At 37.0% G+C, this 23,271-nt stretch overlaps 2 protein-coding genes and 1 long non-coding RNA gene across 3 annotated transcripts in view; 2 read left to right on the top strand and 1 right to left on the bottom strand.

Moving 5' to 3' along the window:
* Window positions 1-23,271, bottom strand: part of LOC141387428 (uncharacterized) — a 145,469-nt gene that overhangs the window by 51,535 nt on the left and 70,663 nt on the right. The gene's annotated exons all lie outside the window — the stretch shown is intronic.
* On the top strand, window positions 485-5,473 carry LOC141406026 (alpha-tocopherol transfer protein-like). Its single transcript, XM_073990993.1, has 3 exons — window positions 485-786; window positions 868-1,237; window positions 5,216-5,473. Exons 1-3 carry the CDS (start codon window positions 485-487, stop codon window positions 5,471-5,473), a joined length of 930 nt encoding a protein of 309 aa, XP_073847094.1.
* LOC141387756 (retinol-binding protein pinta-like) lies at window positions 6,541-11,240 on the top strand. The gene is made up of 3 exons (XM_073957891.1): window positions 6,541-7,066; window positions 10,390-10,759; window positions 10,828-11,240. Exons 1-3 carry the CDS (start codon window positions 6,765-6,767, stop codon window positions 11,086-11,088), a joined length of 933 nt encoding a protein of 310 aa, XP_073813992.1. The 5' UTR covers window positions 6,541-6,764; the 3' UTR covers window positions 11,089-11,240.

The following is a 23,271-nucleotide window of genomic DNA, read 5'->3' as shown; positions in this document are numbered from 1 at the left end:
TTGAATAGAGGTTTCCATAGGAAAACTTTAGTTCAGCCTGTAAAACATTTTCACAATAAGTTCTCAATAGAAATACAAGTATTGACAGTGAATTTCTTAACAAAATTAAGAACAGAGACTTTCATGAGAACAGGTTCTTAGGCCATGTTTATATTATAACCTTTTCCAGCGTTAACCTTCTTTATGAGGATTTGTTTGACGTATATGTAATGTAATTGACATTTAAAACCCAGTGGGTTTGTTAAATCCGGTTGTATATAAACGTAATATTATAGACCATAAATACGCAAAACAATTTTTCAATATTAGATTTAATCATACACCATGTTCTGCAGGGCTAGTTTTGCCTTATGAATTAATTAATATGCATATTAGTGCAATAAAGTATAAATGGAACCGGAATTTTATTGCCAAATAATTTGGATTTTGGGCAAATATTGTGTCTAACACGATTCAGTTCTAATTTGAAAGTGAAACGTGAAAGATGGTCGATATCCAACCTCTAAGTGCTGAGCTGCAAAAAGTAGCCATCAACGAATTGGGTGAAGTACCCTCAAGAATACCACAAGATCTTCAGGCTCTCAAAGATTGGATTAGTATGCAACCTCATCTGAGGGCACGCACTGATGATCAATTTCTGATACAATTTCTTAGAGGTTGCAAATATAGTTTGGAAAAGGCCAAAGAAAAGATTGACAATTATTTTAGCATAAAAACAAAATGTCCCGCACTATTTTTAACCACAAATATTGACGATTCGGAGTTTCGTCGTTTTCATAACATTGGGTAAGAGTAATCGGTACAATGCATCCGTCTTTCTGGTCATCTTACCCTCGGAAAATACACAATATAATTTCTACCTTGCAGATCAATTGGTGTCTTGCCCACACCCCTGCATGGCAATGGTCCACGCATTATGGTGAATCAATACAATTACCCAGCAAGTGATTTCCCTATCGAGCACGCTATTAATTATGCTGCCACTATACATGATGTCCTGATAATAAGTGACCCTCAAGCCTGTATCAATGGTGTGTGTTACATCTTCGATTTTGCCAAAGCTACCGCTAGTCATGTTATGGCCATCACCCCAACAATTATTAAAAAACTGATTGATTATTACATAAAAAGTTTGCCGTTTCGCATTAAGTACATATGCGCCATAAATCTAGCTCCCTATGCCCTGCACGCCCTGCAATTGCTAATGGTATATGCACCGGAAAAAATCAAGGATAGAGTAAGTTATAACATGGAATTTTGAGAGTGCAATTCGAAAGGCAAAACAATTTTAATTCAGCCTGGCTAAATAACGTTTTCCCGTAAGAAAGCTTTAATTCAGCCTGGCTGAATAGAGGTTTCCATAGGATAACTTTCATTCAGCCTGGCTGAATAGAGGGTTCCATAGGAAAACTTTCATTCAGCCTGGCTGAATAGAGGTTTCCATAGGATAACTTTCATTCAGCCTGGCTGAATAGAGGTTTCCATAGGATAACTTTCATTCAGCCTGGCTGAATAGAGGTTTCCATAGGAAAACTTTAATTCAGCCTGGCTGAATAGAGGTTTCCTTAGGAAGACTTTAATTCAGCCTGGCTGAATAGAGGTTTCCATAGGAAATCTCTAATTCAGCCTGGCTGAATAGAGGTTTAGATAGGAAATCTCTAATTCAGCCAGGCTGAACAGAGGTTTCCATAGGAAATCTCTAATTCAGCCTGGCTGAATAGAGGTTTCCATAGGCTGAATAGAAGTTTCCATAGGAAATCTCTAATACAGCCTGGCTGAATAGAGGTTTTCATAGGAAATATCTAATTCAGCCTAGCTGAATAGAGGTTTCCATAGGAAATATGTAATTCAGCCTGGCTGAATAGAGGTTTCCACAGGAAATATCTAATTCAGCCTGGCTGAATAGAGGTTTCCATTGGAAATCTCTAATTCAGCCTGGCTGAATAGAGGTTTCCATTGGAAATCTCTAATTCAGCCTGGCTGAATAGAGGTTTCCATTGGAAATCTCTAATTCAGCCTGGCTGAATAGAGGTTTCCATTGGAAATCTCTAATTCAGCCTGGCTGAATAGAGGTTTCCATTGGAAATCTCTAATTCAGCCTGGCTGAATAGAGGTTTCCATAGGAAATCTCTAATTCAGTCTGGCTGAATAGAGGTTTCCATAGGAAATCTCTAATTCAGCCTGGCTGAATAGAGGTTTCCATAGGAAATCTCTAATTCAGCCTGGCTGAATAGAGGTTTCCATAGGAAATCTCTAATTCAGCCTGGCTGAATAGAGGTTTCCATAGGAAATCTCTAATTCAGCCTGGCTGAATAGAGGTTTCCATAGGAAATCTCTAATTCAGCCTGGCTGAATAGAGGTTTCCATAGGAAATCTCTAATTCAGCCTGACCGAATAGAGCTTTCCATAGGAAAACTTTAATTCAGCCTGACCGAATAGAGCTTTCCATAGGAAAACTTTAATTCAGCCTGGAAAACATTTTCACAATAAGTTCTCAATAGAAATACATGTATTGACAGTGAACTTCTTAACAATATTAAGAACAGAGTCTTTCATGAGAACAGGTTCTTATAGACCAATAAAAAATAATTTAAAAAAATTAAGTTTCAGTGTTTTATTTAGAAATGCACTTAAAACTAAAACATAATTTGTCGCTTAGCCTCAGTAAATATATTCTTTCCCATGATAGAATCTCTCAAATAAAACGCTTGCATTCAAATTATGAATGGTGGCAAAATTAAACGGCAAGCGTTTTATTTGAGAGATTATATCATGGGAAAGAATATATTTATTGAGGCTAAGCGACAAATTATTTTTTAGTTTTAAGTGCATTTCTAAATAAAACACTGAAACTTATTTTTTTAAATTATTTTTTATTTTTAACATTTTAGTAAATACATTTTTTTGACCACTGAGAACCCCAAATGCCGATTTACAGTCCATTTGAGAAGAAAATGTAGATTAAAATGCTTGAAATTGGGTGGTACAGTTATATGGATGCTATATTAAACCTTGACCTACGTCCACAATTTTTAGTGGGGAAGTTCCTGGACTATTGAGAACTCCAAATGCCAAGTTACAGAAAATTCATAAAAATGAAGACAAAATCCTCAAAATACCAGAAGTCGGGTGGTACCGTTATATGGAGGCTATAGGAAAAAATGGACCCATATTGGTTTTGGTTTCATATTCATGTATTGTCATTTAAATCTGAAAAATGTGCAAAGTGTTAGTTCGATTGGTCAACTGCAACCGTGCTAAAAATCAGTTACCAGATTTTAAAAGGGGGCCAAGTTAGACACCGTAAAAACACTGTAAAAATGGACCAATATTAGTTTTGATTTCATATTCATGGATTGTCATCCAAATCTGAAAAGTGTGCAAGTTTAAGTACGATTGGTCACCTGCAAATGCGTGAAAAACGAGTTACCAGGTTTGAAAAGCAAAATACCGGAAATCGGGTGGTACCGTTATATGGGGGCTATAGAAAACAATGGACCCATATTTGTTTTGGTTTCATATTCATGTATTGTCATCTAAATCTGAAAAATGTGCAAAGTGTTAGTTCGATTGGTCAACTGCAACCGTGCTAAAAATCAGTTACCAGATTTTAAAAGGGGGTCAAGTTAGACACCGTAAAAACACTGTAAAAATGGACCAATATTAGTTTTGATTTCATATTCATGTATTGTCATCCAAATCTGAAAAGTGTGCAAGTTTAAGTACGATTGGTCACCTGCAACTGCGTGAAAAACGAGTTACCAGATTTGAAAAGCAAATTAGATAAAACACTGTAAAACAGTGTAAAAATGGACCAATATTGGTTTTGATTTCATATTCGTGTATTGTCATCCAAATCTGAGAAGTGTGCAAACTTTTAGTTCGATTGGTCAACTGCAACCATGTTAAAAATGAGTTACCAGATTTGAACTAAACACACACCAAGGCAAGTTAATAAAACACTGTAAAAAACACTGTAATAATAAAAATACGCAAAACAATTTTTCAATATTAGATTTAATCATACACCATGTTCTGCATTTTATTGCCAAATAATTTGGATTTTGGGCAAATATTGTGTCTAACACGATTCAGTTCTAATTTGAAAGTGAAACGTAAAAAAGGGTCAATATTCAACCTCTAAGTGCTGAGCTACAAAAAGTTGCCATCAACGAATTGGGTGAAGTACCCTCAAGAATACCCCAAGATCTGCAGGCTCTCAAAGATTGGATTAGTATGCAACCTCATCTCAGGGCACGCATTGATGATCAATTTCGATACAATTTCTTAGAGGTTGCAAATATAGTTTGGAAAAGGCCAAAGAAAAAAATGAAAATTATTTTAGCATAAAAACAAAATGTCCCGCACTATTTTTAACCACAAATATTGATGATTCGGAGTTTCGTCGTTTTCATAATATTGGGTAAGGGTGATCGAAACTATCCATCCATCTTTCGGGTCATCACACACTTGGCCAATGCACAATTTAATTTCTACCTTGCAGATCAGTTGGTATCCTGCCCACACCCCTGCATGGCAATGGTCCGCGCATTATGGTGAATCAATACAATTACTCAGCGAGTGATTTTCCTATCGAAAAAGTTATTAGTTATGGTATCGCTCTAAATGATGTGCTGTTAGTTAGTGACCCTAAAGCCTGTATCAGTGGTATAGTTTTCATCATGGATTTTTCCAAATCTACGACCGGTCATGTTATGGCCATCACACCAACAATTATTAAAAGAATGATTGATTATTACATAAAAAGTTTGCCTCTACGAATTAAGAGCATATGCTTCATAAATCTAGCGCCATATGCCTTGCAGGCCTTGCAATTGCTACTCGGATATGCACCAGAAAAAAATCCGAAATAGAGTAAGTTATAATATGGAATTTTGAGAGTGCCTGGCTGAGTAAGGGTTTCCATAGGAAAACATCTATTCAGCCTGATTATGTTACGAAGTTACAGATAGGGATGCCAACTGTTCCGAGGTAAATATCCCTGGTTAAACAGTGGTTTTTGTACGTCAAAAATCACCACAAATAGCGAGAAAACCAACAACTTGGTATCCTTGGTTACCGATTTGAACATTTTTAATTTTTAAGGAGAATGATACAACTCTCTTTGAAAACTTGTAGCTCAATGGATTAGTTTGAAATGTTTTGCAAGCCTAGCTGATGCACGTAAATACTTTGTTCTCTGTTTCTTCCTTAGATTTTCCTTTGCGGCAATGACCTGAGCGCTATCGAGGAACATATACCCAAGAAATATTTCCCCACAGAGCATGGCGGAGAAAATGGTTCTCTAAGTGAATTATACAAGGACTTTAATAAGGTTTGGGATGCACATCGCCAATATTTCAAGGAAAATGCAAATTATGGTACCGATGAACACTTGCGAGTGGGCAAAAAAATGGACTTCGAAGGAAACGTTGCCATAGGAGGTTCATTTAGAAAAATTGAAGTAGATTAAAACAAAAAAGTATTTTTTGATTTGTTTTTGTTGGAATATGTTTTTTAAATAAATTTAAGATAAAGGAAAAAATCAACAAAACTTTTATTTGATTAAACCATGTAACCAGGCTGAATTAAAGTTTTCCTATGGAAACCTTTATTCAGCCAGGCTGAATTAAAGTTTTCCTATGGAAACCTTTATTCAGCCAGGCTGAATTAAAGTTTTCCTATGGAAACCTTTATTCAGCCAGGCTGAATTAAAGTTTTCCTATGGAAACCTTTATTCAGCCAGGCTGAATTAAAGTTTTCCTATGGAAACCTTTATTCAGCCAGGCTGAATTAAAGTTTTCCTATGGAAACCTTTATTCAGCCAGGCTGAATTAAAGTTTTCCTATGGAAACCTTTATTCAGCCAGGCTGAATTAAAGTTTTCCTATGGAAACTTTTATTCAGCCAGGCTGAACTAAAGTTTTCCTATGGAAACCTTTATTCAGCCAGGCTGAATTAAAGTTTTCCTATGGAAACCTTTATTCAGCAAGGCTGAATTAAAGTTTTCCTATGGAAACCTTTATTCAGCAAGGCTGAATTAAAGTTTTCCTATGGAAACCTTTATTCAGCCAGGCTGAATTAAAGTTTTCCTATGGAAACCTTTATTCAGCCAGGCTGAAACCTTTATTCAGCCAGGCTGAATTAAAGTTTTCCTATGGAAACCTTTATTCAGCCAGGCTGAATTAAAGTTTTCCTATGGAAACCTTTATTCAGAATTAAAGTTTTCCTATGGTTCGATTGCTGAATAATGAAATATACAATATGGTTGTAACGTGATTATAATTGTCGTTTTCCGCGAAAGTTCTTGGATGTACGTAATAAAATGTTTTTAAGATACAACGGCATGTTCTTGGTCACCTTATTGTTATGTAAAACTCTGTCGTAACCGGTTACTGGCCACTGCAAATAAAATTGGCTTTGACACTTTCTTAAAGTATAATTATATTTTTTATCAGATTAATTTGGCTTGTAAACAAATATCGCCAGATATGAGATACATATGTATATATGTATGTGTAATAAAATATGGCATCGATTTAATTATAGAAATTAGAATAGTTTTAAAAATGCTTAACATTTAATACCTGCATAGTAAATTAACCAGATGTACGCAGTCTCTCCCCTAGTGACAATCAATGGCAAAAAATATCTTTGTGCAATTAAAAGTTTTACAATGTTTTCCTCAAACTCAATAAAATAGATTTACTTTCGAAGCTGTTTTAGAGTCAGAATTAGTTGCCTTGCAAACTTTCACCGTTCAACATGCTACAGTTTTTAGTTCTTAACGAAGATTTACAAAAGGTGGCCATAACTGAATTGGGTGAGAAACCATCAAGGATATCTGATGATATAATAGCACTGAAGACATGGATAGTAAAACAGCCTCACTTAAAGGCCCGTACGGATGATCAATTCCTCATACAATTTCTCAGAGGCTGTAAATTTAGTTTGGAGAAAGCTAAACAGAAATTGGACATGTTCTATGCCATGAAGACAAAATGTTCGGAATTATTTGGGATTACCGATGTGGATGATATAACATTTCGTAAAATTCACAACACTGGGTAAGTGAATACTAGTTTTCCTATGGCAATCTTTATTCAGCCAGGATGAATTGCAGTTTTCCTATGACAATCCCTGTCTATGAAAACCTTAATTCAGCCTGGCTGAATAAAGGTTTCCATAGGAAAACTTTAATTCAGCCTGGCTGAATAAAGGTTTCCATAGGAAAACTTTAATTCAGCCTGGCTGAATAAAGGTTTCCCTAGGAAAACTTTAATTCAGCCTGGCTGAATAAAGGTTTCCATAGGAAAACTTTAATTCAGCCTGGCTGAATAAAGGTTTCCCTAGGAAAACTTTGCTGGAATTCAGCCTGGCTGAATAAAGGTTTCCATAGGAAAACTTTAATTCAGCCTGGCTGAATAAAGGTTTCCCTAGGAAAACTTTAATTCAGCCTGGCTGAATAAAGGTTTCCATAGGAAAACTTTAATTCAGCCTGGCTGAATAAAGGTTTCCCTAGGAAAACTTTGCTGGAATTCAGCCTGGCTGAATAAAGGTTTCCATAGGAAAACTTTAATTCAGCCTGGCTGAATAAAGGTTTCCATAGGAAAACTTTAATTCAGCCTGGCTGAATAAAGGTTTCCATAGGAAAACTTTAATTCACCCTGGCTGAATAAAGGTTTCCATAGGAAAACTTTAATTCAGCCTGGCTGAATAAAGGTTTCCATAGCCTGGCTGAATAAAGGTTTCCATAGGAAAACTTTAATTCAGCCTGGCTGAATAAAGGTTTCCATAGGAAAACTTTAATTCAGCCTGGCTGAATAAAGGTTTCCATAGGAAAACTTTAATTCAGCCTGGCTGAATAAAGGTTTCCATAGGAAAACTTTAATTCAGCCTGGCTGAATAAAGGTTTCCATAGGAAAACTTTAATTCAGCCTGGCTGAATAAAGGTTTCCATAGGAAAACTTTAATTCACCCTGGCTGAATAAAGGTTTCCATAGGAAAACTTTAATTCACCCTGGCTGAATAAAGGTTTCCATAGGAAAACTTTAATTCAGCCTGGCTGAATAAAGGTTTCCATAGGAAAACTTTAATTCAGCCTGGCTGAATAAAGGTTTCCATAGGAAAACTTTAATTCAGCCTGGCTGAATAAAGGTTTCCATAGGAAAACTTTAATTCAGCCTGGCTGAATAAAGGTTTCCATAGGAAAACTTTAATTCAGCCTGGCTGAATAAAGGTTTCCATAGGAAAACTTTAATTCAGCCTGGCTGAATAAAGGTTTCCATAGGAAAACTTTAATTCAGTCTGGCTGAATAAAGGTTTCCATAGGAAAACTTTAATTCAGCCTGGCTGAATAAAGGTTTCCATAGGAAAACTTTAATTCAGCCTGGCTGAATAAAGGTTTCCATAGGAAAACTTTAATTCAGCCTGGCTGAATAAAGGTTTCCATAGGAAAACTTTAATTCAGCCTGGCTGAATAAAGGTTTCCATAGGAAAACTTTAATTCAGCCTGGCTGAATAAAGGTTTCCATAGGAAAACTTTAATTCAGCCTGGCTGAATAAAGGTTTCCATAGGAAAACTTTAATTCAGCCTGGCTGAATAAAGGTTTCCATAGGAAAACTTTAATTCAGCCTGGCTGAATAAAGGTTTCCATAGGAAAACTTTAATTCAGCCTGGCTGAATAAAGGTTTCCATAGGAAAACTTTAATTCAGCCTGGCTGAATAAAGGTTTCCATAGGAAAACTTTAATTCAGCCTGGCTGAATAAAGGTTTCCATAGGAAAACTTTAATTCAGCCTGGCTGAATAAAGGTTTCCATAGGAAAACTTTAATTCAGCCTGGCTGAATAAAGGTTTCCATAGGAAAACTTTAATTCAGCCTGGCTGAATAAAGGTTTCCATAGGAAAACTTTAATTCAGCCTGGCTGAATAAAGGTTTCCATAGGAAAACTTTAATTCAGCCTGGCTGAATAAAGGTTTCCATAGGAAAACTTTAATTCAGCCTGGCTGAATAAAGGTTTCCATAGGAAAACTTTAATTCAGCCTGGCTGAATAAAGGTTTCCATAGGAAAACTTTAATTCAGCCTGGCTGAATAAAGGTTTCCATAGGAAAACTTTAATTCAGCCTGGCTGAATAAAGGTTTCCATAGGAAAACTTTAATTCAGCCTGGCTGAATAAAGGTTTCCATAGGAAAACTTTAATTCAGCCTGGCTGAATAAAGGTTTCCATAGGAAAACTTTAATTCAGCCTGGCTGAATAAAGGTTTCCATAGGAAAACTTTAATTCAGCCTGGCTGAATAAAGGTTTCCATAGGAAAACTTTAATTCAGCCTGGCTGAATAAAGGTTTCCATAGGAAAACTTTAATTCAGCCTGGCTGAATAAAGGTTTCCATAGGAAAACTTTAATTCAGCCTGGCTGAATAAAGGTTTCCATAGGAAAACTTTAATTCAGCCTGGCTGAATAAAGGTTTCTATAGGAAAACTTTAATTCAGCCTGGCTGAATAAAGGTTTCTATAGGAAAACTTTAATTCAGCCTGGCTGAATAAAGGTTTCTATAGGAAAACTTTAATTCAGCCTGGCTGAATAAAGGTTTCTATAGGAAAACTTTAATTCAGCCTGGCTGAATAAAGGTTTCCATAGGAAAACTTTAATTCAGCCGGGCTGAATAAAGGTTTCCATAGGAAAACTTTAATTCAGCCGGGCTGAATAAAGGTTTCCATAGGAAAACTTTAATTCAGCCGGGCTGAATAAAGGTTTCCATAGGAAAACTTTAATTCAGCCTGGCTGAATAAAGGTTTCCATAGGAAAACTTTAATTCAGCCTGGCTGAATAAAGGTTTCCATAGGAAAACTTTAATTCAGCCGGGCTGAATAAGGTTTTACATAGGAAAACTTTAATTCAGCCTGGCTGAATAAAGGTTTCCATAGGAAAACTTTAATTCAGCCGGGCTGAATAAGGTTTTACATAGGAAAACTTTAATTCAGCCTGGCTGAATAAGGTTTTACATAGGAAAACTTTAATTCAGCCTGGCTGAATAAGGTTTTACATAGGAAAACTTTAATTCAGCCTGGCTGAATAAGGTTTTACATAGGAAAACTTTAATTCAGCCTGGCTGAATAAGGTTTTACATAGGAAAACTTTAATTCAGCCTGGCTGAATAAGGTTTTCCATAGGAAATCTGCAATTCAGCTTGGCTGAATAAAGGTTTCCAAAGGAAAACTTCAATTCAGCCTGGCTGAATAATGTTTTCCATAGGAAATCTGCAATTCAGCTTGGTTGAATAAAGGCTTCCAAAGGAAAACTTCAATTCAGCCTGGCTGAATAAGGTTTTACGTAGGAAATTACAACTTTTGATATTTGAATTTTTATATTTTTATTTATAAATAGAACCTTTGTCCCCCTACCCATACCATTAAATGGATGTGGCCCTCGCATCATATTCTATCGTTGCAACTATGATGCCAAGGATTTTACAGTGGAACAAGTTAGTCAATATATGACAGCCATACATGAAGTGGCCATGATTTCTGATCCATATGCTTGCGTCTATGGTCTGTGTTATGTTGTTGATTTGTCCCAGCTTACCCTGCAACATGCCTTGACACTCACCCCAACACATCTCAAGAAGTTTTTGGAATTTTTTGAAAATACCATGCCAATACGTGTCAAGTCACTGACGGTAATCAATCTTTCTCCGGCTGCTGAATATTTACAAAGGCTGGTATTCTCATGTTTTCCTGAGAAAATACAAAAGAGAGTAAGTAAGCAGGACACGCAGGCTCGAAAAAAAAAATATTATTCATACTATTATTTTTTCTTTGTTAGATATTCATATGTGGCCGTAATTTCACTGATATCTCCGCACATATACCCCTTAAATATCTACCTCGGGAGTATGGTGGAGAAAATGGTTCATTGCCTCAGGTAATTGAGGACAATAATAAAATATGGGATAAATACCGCAGCTATTTCGAACAAAATGCCAATTATGGCAGCAATGAACGTTTACGTTATGGCAAGTCTATGAATTTTGATGATGAATTGGGAGTATCGGGTGGATCATTTAGGAAACTGGATGTGGATTGAGAGTTGGCCTTTAAAATGGCTTTAAATTGAATTATACCAAAAACATACATACATATATTAGTTAAATAGTGTATATACAAACGTAGGAATAATATTAATAAAGCATATTGTGGTAGTCTTCGGAATTATCATTATAAAATGTGGAATATGCATATGTCTTGACTTTTTATATATTTACTCAGCCTTATGGGTGGCCTCTTTATCCATAAGGCTGAGTACATATACAGCTACAACATATCCTTTAGTCCCATTTCGAAAGGACTTGCGGTTTCCAAGGGAAATCGTGAAAACCTAAACAACCCTTAAAAATGTCAACTTTAATCGCGATTTATTTAAAATGCGCTCTGGCGATTTTTTGTTTTTGATTTTTCTCATCTATGAACATTGTAGTTTCGGAATCCGCAAAAACTTGCTAGGTATAAGCACATTCCATTTAAATTTGGTTCAAGAGCACCGTGAAACAGGTCCCTCACCAAGGCAATCACTATCATTATTAGAAAATCAGCCTGTTATCTACGTGTTCCCTTAAAAATACCGAAAATCGGTAGGTACCCTTTATGAGGGATATATCAGAATGTGGACCTGTACTGACAGCTTTATGACGAAAATTTTTGTAGCCTCAAAGAAGTCTAACTGCCAAATGTCAGTCATTTTGGTGTGAGAATAACTTTTAATTGTGTAGTTGAATTTCAAAGATGTCAATATTATAAGATAGGAAAAGTCAATTGTGAAAAATTAACTGTAGAGGGAGTTACCCTCTGTTGCTACGATATCATAGCAACATTCTGTTAAACGAAAACTGTTACTCATTGGAATATTGACAAGAAAAACATTAAAACTCAAATTTTACGGCGTTGACTTTTGTTTTTTTTATTAAATAAAAAATAAGAAATAGTGAAGAAATAAATTTAAGCCACAAAATACGACGTTAATGTTTTCTGCCGCGAGAAATGGGAATCAAAAACGATTGGCATTGCTGTTATCAATTCCAGTGAGTTGTGTAGCCATCTGTAACCAAAATGTGGAACTATTAGCATATGTTTTTGGAAAATGCATTTCTTCTAGTCTTTACTTCTCTACGTTTTTGTGAATTTCTGGGAAACAGTTCTGTAGCCCCAAGGAAGACCAAATTCAAAGTTATGTAGCCCCAAAGAAGACTAAGTACATAATTTCAGTCATTCTTACACACCAATCACTGCCTTATCTGCTTGCGCAAGTACCCATGCTTCGGAGCCATACATTAGCACGGGTAGTATCAGCGTTTTGTATAGTGTTATTTTTGTTTGACGAGATGTGGCTTTGTTTTTAAATGGCTTACTTAGACCATAGTAGCATCTGTTGGCCAATACAATTCTTCTTCTTATTTCACAACTGATGTTGTTTGTTGTGTTTATGGCAGTGCCGAGGTAGACGAAGTCTTTAACTATCTCAAAATTGTAGGTACCAACTTCCAAAGTTGGTCCGAGCTCTATGGACGCTTTGCGCGTCGACACCATAAATTTGGTCTTTTCGCCGTTTACCGCCAGACCCACTTTCGCAGATTCTGCTTCGACCTTCCTAAAGGTATCAGTTACTTCCTTTACTGATCGTCCCATGATGTCTAGGTCATCAGCATAGGCAATTAACATGTGGCTATTGGTGTAAATTGTGCCATTTCTTTTGACATTTGCATCTCGTATTACCTTTTCCAGCAAAATGTTGAATAGGTCACACGAAAGGCTGTCTCCTTGTCTGAAACCTCTTTTGGTACAAAATTCTTCGGAGAGGTTCTTTCCAATTTTAACTGAGGATGCTGCTTTATAATCGACAAAAAGGTGAAATATGTCGATCTGCATCTCTTGGGTCTTCTCTAGGATTTGCCGCAGGGTAAATATATGGTCAATGATGGACTTGCCAGGTCTAAAGCCACATTGGTATGGTCCAATTATTTCGTTGACCATTGGCTTTAGTCGTTCGCACAATATCCCTGACACTATCTTATAGGCAATAGGGAGTAGACTTATGCCCCTATAGTTAGAGCATACAGTCTTATCTCCCTTCTTGTGGACGGGGCACAGGATACTCAGGTTCCAATCGTCGGGTACTCGTTCTTTCTGCCAGATGGTGCTAACTAGCTGATGAATACACCTTATCAGCGTGTCGCCTCCGGTTTTGAACAGCTCGGCTGGTAAGCCATCGGCCCCTGCTGTCTTATTATTCTTCAGCCGATTTATTGCTGTCTTTACCTCATCTTGGCTGGGCGGTATACATTCAATACCATCTTCTGGGATTGGGACTGTGGTATCTTCGTCGTCTTCGCTGCTATTGGATACCAACAGATTTGAAAAATGTTCTTTCCATATCCTGAGTACACTATCTGTATCAGTTACCAAATTACCTTTCTGGTCTCTACAGGAGGATGTGCCTGTTTTCGGACTTCATTCTGGCTCCTGTACATCTCGATTTTTTCACACTCCCGCTTTTCCATCTCTCTCTTTTTCCTGCGGAAAAGACGTTTCTCCTCTCTCCTTTTCTCCCTGTATCTCTCTTGTGCGCTACGCGTTGCTACGGATTGTAAAGTAGCCTTATATGCCGCATTTTTCTCTTCAGTGGCAGCACGACACTCCTCATCATACCATGGATTCCTTGGTGGAGGTCTCTGGTATCCAAGTATGGATTTTGCGGCTATTTGCATGGAGTGGGCAATGCTTTGCCATTGCGCTGATATGTTATCGGGATGAGGAGTGCTTTGATTAAGCAATTGGGCTAGTTGAGTGGAATATGCTGTGGCTATCTGTTGTGATTGCAGCTTACCGATGTCTAACTTTCGTGTTGTGTCTGTTCGTACTTTGTTTGCTACGTTTAAGCGGGTGCGTACCTTTGCTGCAACAAGGTAGTGGTCCGAATCAATGTTTGCACCTCGGAACGATCGTACATCCAACACGCTCGATGAGTGTCTTCCATCTATCACAACATGATCAATTTGGTTTCTTGTTTTCTGATCTGGAGACAGCCAGGTGCCCTTATGAATATCGAGATGATTAAATCTGGTACTGCTAACTACCATGTTTTTTGCAGCTGCAAAGTCTATCAGCCTCATACCATTGTCAGATGTTTCACTGTGGAGACTGAATTTCCCGACTGTTGGGCCAAAGATATTCTCCTTTCCAATTTTGGCATTAAAATCGCCTAGAATGATTTTAATGTCATGGGCAGGGCAACGGTCGTATGTTTCTTCTAAGCGCTCGTAAAATATATCTTTGGTCTGTTCGTCCTTTTCTTCAGTGGGAGCATGAGCGCAAATAAAGCTGATGTTGAAGAATTTAGCTTTTATTCGAATTGCAGCAAGTCTTTCATTCACTGGGGTGAAGCTGGATACCAGATGTTTTAGTCTCCGACTAACTACGAATCCACAACCAAACTCATGCTTTACGTCATGGCAGCTATAATACAGTGCGTCACCTTTAGGTGTTGTTGTGACGCCTTTCCCAATCCATCGTATTTCCTGTATGGCAGTAATATCGGTCTTGTACTTTTCAAGTACGTCTGCCAATGCGAAGACTGCACCTTCTCTATAAAGAGTGCGAACATTCCAGGTGCAGATTCGCAGATCATGGTCCTTAAAACGTTTGCGGGGTTCGTCAACTTTAGAGGGGTTTGTTTTTCTTTTCTTTCGTTTTTTCATAGTAGGCTGTTTTTTCTAGGGGAGGGTTACTAACCCGACTCCCAAACCCAAGTTTTTAACGTTCTTATGGGTGAACGCGCGGCACATGTTAGCTCACTACCTTTAACGGGTGTTAAAGGCAGTTCCCCAGGTGACACCACGGGGAGGTCAGTGTCCACTTGAGATGAAAGAGGGACCAAGATAAATCCTGGGCTTTGCCATGTTAAAACCGGTCAGGACCGTTGCTTGGTATCTTCCATCCCCTACGTCACCCCAAAATTTGGTACAGAAGTTTTTATTACTTGCAGGATGGTTGGTATTGAAAATGGGATATATCGGTCCATGTTTTGATATAGCCCCCATAGAACGATACCTCCCGATTTTCGGTATTTTGAAGGTTTTAGCTTCATTATCCCACCAAAATGGCTGAAATTTGGTACGTAGTCTTCTTTAGGGGTATAAAACTTTCCCCCAGAATTTTGTCGGTATCGGTCCACACCTTCATATAGCCCCCATAGAACGGTACCTCCCGATTTTCGGTATTTTGAAGGTTTGAACTTCATTATCCTACCAAAATGGCTGAAATTTGGTACGTAGTCTTCTTTTGGGGTATAAAACTTTCTCCCAGAATTTTGTCGGTATCGGTCCACACCTTCATATAGCCCCCATAGGACGGTAACTCCAGATTTTCGGTATTTTGAAGATTTTAGCTTCATTATCACACCATAATGGCTGAAATTTTGTAATTAGTCTACGTTGGTGGTATAAAACTTTCCCCCAGAACTTTGTCGGTATCGGTCCATGCCTTCATATAGCCCCCATAGAACGGTACCTCCCGATTTTCCGTATTTTGAACGTTATGGCCTCAATATTCCACGGAAATGGCTGAAATTTGGTATTTAGTCTTCAATGTGATATAAAAATGTTCGCCAGAAATATGTCTGTACATGTCCACGCTTTCATATTGCCCCATTTCTGACTAAAAATCGTCGGTATAGGTCCACGTTTCGATATAGCCCCCATAGAACGGTACCTCCCGATTTTCGTAATACTGAAGATTGTGACGTCAATATCCAACCGAAATGGCTGAAATTCGTTATTTCGTCTTCCAAGAGTTATAAAATATTCCAGAAGAGTATTATCAGTATAGGCATACGTCTTCCTATATCCCCATAGAAGCGTACTTCTTGATTTTCGTTATTTTTTAAGTTTTAGCCACATTCTCTTACCGAAATATAGGAAATTTAATATTTTGTCTTCTTTGAGCCTAAAAACTATCCTTCAGAAATTTGTCGGTATAGATCGACGTTTTGAAATAGCCCCCATAGAATGGTGCCTCATATTGTTTTACCGAAATTGCTGAAGTTTAGTATTAAGTCCCAATTTACATTGGGCGAGTTTACTTGCGGCAATTGTCATTTTGTAGGAGAGAGAGGTGAGGCATATGGTAACCCTTTGCCTCTCAGCACCCTCTCTCACCTACAAACTGACAATTGCCGCAAGTAAACTCGCCTAATGTAAATTGGGACTATGTCTTCATATACACGAATGGAAATTAATTATTCCATTTTACTTCAATACAACTTGTGGTGGAGGGTATAACAAGTTCGGCCCGGCCGAACTTAACGCCGTTCTTACTTGTTTTTTAAAGATCAGTAGTAGTCTAAAGATTATATTTTCAAAATATCAGCTGCATCTTTTTGCATCTTTGGAACTTGTTCCCAAAATACTAAGGATACCTTTCAGAGTGTTTTTGTAATTTTTTCAAATTTTCTTTCTAAATATATAGTAGAGACATTGTGCAGATCAGTTACATATATGAAGGATACGTCAAAAGTGGTCATCAATGTAAAATTTCGAAAATTCAGCCAGTTTGATTGATTATTACGGCTAGAACCCTAAAAATACAGAATATTGGGTGGAACCGATTTATGGGAACAACATCAAATGGTGAACCTACATAAATCTACAATTTTCTGGAGTTAGCCTACCTCCAGGGAAGATTAAGTGGCATTTCGGCCATTTCGAATTAATAATTTATATAAAACCTTCAAAATTCCGAAAAACGGGCGGTACCATTATATGGGGACCAAATTAAAACGTGGACCCAATTCAAAAATTTTTTGCAAGGAGGAATACCGATAGCCAAATTTTAGCCAATTTCATTGAAAGATGTGGTCCAGACCCCCAAAATGCCAGAAAACAGGGGGTACCGTTCTATGGGTGCTATATCTAAAGTTGGACCTATGTTAATTTTTGTTTGCTTTTTTTATTTGTGTTGCTAAACTAACCTTTACTGAAATTTTCGTATTGATATCTGCACAGGAAGCATTTTTGGCTGCTCTTCCCATACAATTTCGACCACAGTGCACTGTGTCTACCGCTTACAAACTAAAGTATCATTTTGCCGCTTGTACGATATAAACTAAAACTAAACCGGTTATAAACTAAAGTTTCAGTATCTTCATTCAAGTGGGAATATTTAAAACTAGTTTCAAATACATAATAATATTTGTTGTTGTTATTTATTACTTTGTTTGAAATAGATTTCGAACCATTTGTCATCAGAGTTGGTTTTACATATTTACATATTTATGTTCTAATTTATAAAGGCGGAAATGTATCGTTCAAATACGACTATATTGAAATGCAAATTCGTTTTGTTATTTGGATTTATTTGTGAAAACTGGTTATAGGTGAGTGACCTTTTAAATAAATTCAGAGTTCATGCAATGTTTATATAGACAGAGAGAAATGCTCTGAACATATGATTGCTGCAGTATTTGTCATCGTCAAATCACAAGTCATTGAGATTGTGCACGCTTGCGGTTGGAAACGTTTTTTTTTTTTTTTTTTTTATTTTTTTAAATTAAAGTTCAGTAGGCCTATTCTGTAAAGTTTAGGTAGTAAGGTAAAAGTTTAGGTAGCAGAAGAGGCTTACAATTTTGGATGATGATCTGATATTATTTAGCGGGTGAAACGGACCATTACTTTTGTATGAAAACTACAAAAAAATATTTTTGGTCTATATTTTATTTCCTGGAGTTCATATGCCGGCAAAGTAAGCTACGTATGGAAATAGAACTACTGATCTTCCCCCTGATGCAAATTGCAATCACGTGTCTGCTAGATAACGGACCTACTGCTTAATATATAATGTGTTTTGTGTAGAGAACCACATTTTCCTATTCCCAGTTTTGCATTATTGCAAATTACATGGTCCCCTAACGTTTTAATTGTCCAATTGGATTTTTATACATACATTGCACCCAAGCAAAATCAAATTTTTAACGGTGCAAAATATCCTTCAGTAAGGTTTGCGACATTTTCTAAGTATTTCAGCCATATAAAACTTCTCTACAAGTGGTGTCTTAGGGCACGCCGTTCGGACTCGGAGATAAGCTGTGGGTCCCATATCATTGAGCGAATATGAATCGGGGTACACTCACTCATTGATATGCGAGAAGTCTCCCTTGTCCCTTATGAGATGTTTGTGAAACAATTATTATATTATTATTTAAGCTTAGCGTGATACGGTACCAGAATCCACAAAGTTATTTCTTACAATAAGTTTATTTGTTCCATATAGAAATTTTGATTTGTGAAAAGCTACTTCCCAGTGGTAACGGTGTAGGGTATCATATGGTCGGCCCCGTCCGACTATAGCCTTGGCTTACTTGTTTTATTTGGATAGCGTTTTCAATTTTGTTTTTTATACCCTACACTACTATGTGGGGAGGGTATTATAAGTTGGTTTTGCCCAAAAAGTTTGTAACGCATCGAAATAATGGTCGTAGACCCATACTTATATATACCAAAATGGATGTCTCGACGAGCTGAGTCGATCTGGCTATGTGGCTATGTCCGTCCGTCTGTCCGTCTGTCCATCTAAACCTTGTAATCACGCTACAGGTCGCAATTTTGATCGGATCTTGGGTGTTGATGAGGGTACCGAAGGGGAAGAAGCCTATTAATTTTGGTGATGGTCGGATAATATTTAGTGGTCGGAAAGGGCAAAACACTTAGGTGGATAAAAAGACAACGTTTTTTCCAAAGCGAATATCTCAGCTTCTGTATGGGGTATACCAAAAGCAAAACCTGACAATGAAAGTAGAAAATATCACCTTTCAAATTTTTTAAAGTAGGTGCTCGTAGGTAATCAAACAACGAAGATATCCCAATAGTAGCAAATAAAACCCTAGTTTTCATTTTTGCGATTTTAATTATAATGACGAATATCACAGCTTTGGTTGGAAACTTTCCAAAAGCAAAGCCTGACTATGAAAGTAGAAGATCTCGTCTTTACAATGATGCAAACTAGGCCGGCGTAGGTAACCAAATAACGGAGATATCGCAATAATAGGTAATACATCCCATTTTTCTATTTTTTGGAAATCACGCTACAGGTCGCAATTTTTAACGGATCGTCACAAAATTTCGAGGGTTAGTGGGGGTTTCACAGGAGAAGAAGCCTATTGATTTTGGTCATGATCGGATAATATTTAGGGGTCGGAATGAGCAAAAATTTTATTTGGAGAAAAAGTCAACATTTTATTCCAAAGCAAATATCTCAGAGTCTATAAGGGGTATACAAAAAGCAAAACCTGGCGATGAAAGTAGAAAATATCACCTTTACATCGATGTAACGAAGGTTGTCATAGGTGCTCAAATAACAGAGATATCGCAATAGCCGCTAATAGAACCCAACTTTTCATTTTTGCGATTTTAATAATAATGACGGATATCACACATTTGGTTGGGGACCTTCTAAAAGCAAAGCCTGACTAACAATGTAGAAAATCGCATATTAAAAATTATGCAAAGTTGGTGTAGGTGGTCAAATAATAGAGATATAGCAATAGTCGGTAATACATCCCATTTTTCATTTTTTTACGAAATATCGCTGCAGGTCGCAATTTTGATTGGATCGTCACGAAATTTTGGGAGTTATTGGGGGTCCCACAGAGCAAGAAGCCTATTGATTTTGATGATGGTCGGATAATATTCGGTGGTCGGAATAGGCAAAAACTTATTTCGGAAAAGTTCAACGTTTTATTTCAAAGTCAATAGCTCTGTTTCTTTAAGAGGTATATCAAAAGCAAAACCTGGCCAGGAATGTAGAAAATATCACCTTTACAACGATGTAAATTTGGCTGTTGTAGGTGGTCAAACAACAGAGATATCGCAATAGTCGGTAATGCATCCCATATTCCGATTTTTTTGTAATCACGCTACAGGTCGCAATTTTGATCGGATCGTCACGAAATTTTGGTTGTTTATGGAGGTCCGAGAGAGAAAGAGGTATATTATGTCGCAATTTTGATCGGATGGTCACGAAATTTTAGTTGTTTATGGAGGTCCCAGAGAGAAAAAGGCATATTATGTTTGGTGGCAGTCGGATTGTATTCCCTAAAAGTGAACAGCTTATGCACAGAGGTAGTGGTGTAGGGTATCACATGGTCGATCCCGTCCCGACTATAGCCTTTGCTCACTTGTTATTTATTTTGTTTATTTTCAAAATAGTCTGGCTTGATCCCATTGTTGTTGTTGTTTTAATATTTTAAAACAGCTTATTTATTAGTGGAGAAAATTCGGCACTGTTCGCCAAGCGGTAAGGGGTAAATTTTATTCACCTGTAAAATAAAGGCTATTAATATTAAATTATTTTTTTTGCAGAAATACCTACTTTTTTCAACTTAGTTTTAATAACTACAATCAGTAAAATTTGGCCAATGAGTGCATTCATTTGTTTATTTATTTTAATTCTAATTTTATTATTATTTCTCAAACGACTGCAAAGGACTTTTCCCAATTTCTCTTGTTATTTTGTGTAAAAAAATACTGGCATGCATTTATTTTTAATAATAAATAATATAATTTAATAATCGAAATAGTTTAATTTTTCTTCTATAAACCGACAACAAATAACAATTTTTACATTTTAAACAAAAAAATACAATAAGAAGTCTTCCATTTTGTTTGTTTACGATAGGTAATTTAGCTATGAAAAATTACTCGCAAATTTATGTTCTACAACTCGATAATTTTACTCGATAGCGAATGTTGTCATCCCAACTTTGAGTACTCGGTTCGAAACATTTCAATATCGAATCACATAATTAGGTCCTAGAAATTTAAAACATTTCATTATGAGATTTTAAATATTAATTTTCATATTTATTTTAATAATCTAATCTACTTCAATTTTTCTAAATGACCCTCCAGCACCAAACTGAACTTCATTCTCTCGTTAAATTGATTCATCAATAAATAGATTTTCATCAAAGTTCACATTCGCATTTTGCTTAAAAAATGCCCTATATTTTGGCCACATTTGACAACAATCCTCACGCAATTGATTAAGATCGCCATTTTCACCACCATATTCCCGAGGCAGATATTTAAGGGATAAAGGGCAACGAAGTGACATCTTTACCACAAATAAATATCTGAAAGAAAACAAGTAAGAAAAGCGTTAAGTTCGGCCGGGCCAAACTTTTTATACCCTCCACAACGAACTGTATTGAAGTGAATAGGAACAATTAGTTTTATTTCGTTTATGAAAGTACTAAACTCTTCCTTTTATTGCAGGAGCAGTACATATATCTCAACTGATAATACTCCCTTCAAGACAGTTAATATGGGGCGACATTTTTGTTCTTTCCAAAACATGGACCAATATTTACAATTTTCCGAATTGAGCGAAATACATAAAATTGGGCAAAACCGTATAGACCTAAACCTGGATATCTGGATTTGGATAGTTAAGAACAGCGGGAGCACGGTTCTATGGAGGCTGTATAAAACGTTAACCTGTACCGATAAATTCCTTGAGGAAAGTTTCGTAACTCCAGCGAAGACTAAATACCAAATTGCAGTTATTCCCATTGAATATTGTGGCTAAAACTTTCAAAATATCGCAAAATTGTGAGGGATCTTTCTATAGAGGGGTATATAAAAACATGGAACAATACCGGAAATTTTCAGGTGGGAAGTTTTATACCACCAACAGAGATTAAATATTAAATTTCATCCGTTTCGATGGGAATCGGGAAGTACGCTTCTATGGGGGTTATTTGAAGAAAAGGGTTTATACTGATAATTCTCTTCTGCAACATTTTATACTCCCATGGCAATTTAAATATTTAATTTCAGTCATATCGAGAGGTACGGTCCTATGGGGGTATTTGAGGACGTCGACCTATACCGGCACATTTCGGCCGGAATGTTTCATACCTCTATTAAAAACTTAATACCAAATATCAGCTATGTATTTGGTGAAGAACGAGCTATATGTAGAAAATCGGGAGGTACTGTTCTATGGGGGCTATATGAAGACATGGACCTATACAGACAAATTTCAGGTGGAAAGTTTTATACCTTCAACGAAGACAAAGTAGCATCTTCCAGCCATTTCCGTGTTAAAATGAGGCTAAATCCTTCAATATACCGAAAAATTGCGATATACCGTTCTATTGGGGTACCCCTCAAAACATGCACGTATACCGACAAATTTCTGTGGGAAATTTTTGTAGCCCAGAAAAAGACTAAATACCAAATTACAGCTACTTCGGTGAAATAATGAGGCTATAAAATTCAAAATACCGATAATCGGGAGGTACCGTTCTTTCAAAACGTTGACATATACCGACAAATTTCTGAGAGAATTTTTTGTAGGCCGGAAAAAGACTAAATACCGAATTTCAGCCACATGAGGTGGAATAATGAGGCTAAAACCTTCAAAATACCGAAAACCGGACGGTGCCGTTCTATGGGAGCTATATGAAGACATTGACCTATACCGACTTATTTCAGGTGGAATGTCTTATACCCACAACGAAGACTATGTACCAAATCGGAAATCGAAAATCGGAAGGTACCGTCCAATGGGGGCTATATGAAGGCGTGGACCGATACCTACAAACTTCCGGGGGAAAGTTTTATACCTCCTACGAAGACTAAATACCAAATTTCAGCCATTTCGCTGTGATAATGAGGCTAAAATCTTCAAAATCAGGAGATATCGTCCTATGGGGTCTATATCAAAACCTGGACCTATATAAACATTTTATGGTAGAAATATTTCTTAGCCTCTGGAAACACAAAATACAAACTTACAACCAATTCTGTGGTAAAATGGGACTAATACATTCAAAATTAAAGTGACGCGTACTATATATGGGGCGTTATATGGGGGCTATACCAAAACGTGGACCTATGTAAGCATTTTATGGTAAATATGTTTCTTGGACAAGGTAAGAACCTGTGTAGTTGCTAAGAAGAGTCTTAAACTAATATTTCTCTCTAATTTCAGCGGAGGTGATATTACGGCTGTAAGGATGGAATGCAGCTCCCATGGAGCCACCATATTCTCGTCCATATACATGCCATTCGATAGCCCTGACCCACCGGGTAATGACGTGGAGAAGCTTGTCAAAGAGATGGGTAGCACTTGCCTCATCATCCTAGGATGTGATGCCAATGCTCACCATTTCCACTGGGGCAGCAGAGACATAATCTCAGAATATGCAACAGGGGAA

The sequence above is a fragment of the Musca autumnalis genome, unplaced genomic scaffold (genome assembly GCF_047663935.1).
Source record: "Musca autumnalis isolate F117 unplaced genomic scaffold, ASM4766393v1 scaffold_5, whole genome shotgun sequence".
Taxonomy (NCBI): Eukaryota; Metazoa; Arthropoda; class Insecta; order Diptera; family Muscidae; genus Musca; species Musca autumnalis.
This window is presented reverse-complemented; position numbering and strand designations above follow the sequence as displayed.

Excerpts from the sequence above, each read along its gene's own strand:
- LOC141406026 (XM_073990993.1), top strand. The coding sequence starts at position 485 with ATGGTCGATATCCAACCTCTAAGTGCTGAGCTGCAAAAAGTAGCCATC. Across the intron at positions 787-867 it reads CGTCGTTTTCATAACATTGG|ATCAATTGGTGTCTTGCCCA; the intron begins GTAAGAGTAATC and ends TCTACCTTGCAG. Across the intron at positions 1,238-5,215 it reads CGGAAAAAATCAAGGATAGA|ATTTTCCTTTGCGGCAATGA; the intron begins GTAAGTTATAAC and ends TTTCTTCCTTAG.
- LOC141387756 (XM_073957891.1), top strand. The coding sequence starts at position 6,765 with ATGCTACAGTTTTTAGTTCTTAACGAAGATTTACAAAAGGTGGCCATA. Across the intron at positions 7,067-10,389 it reads CGTAAAATTCACAACACTGG|AACCTTTGTCCCCCTACCCA; the intron begins GTAAGTGAATAC and ends ATTTATAAATAG. Across the intron at positions 10,760-10,827 it reads CTGAGAAAATACAAAAGAGA|ATATTCATATGTGGCCGTAA; the intron begins GTAAGTAAGCAG and ends TTTCTTTGTTAG.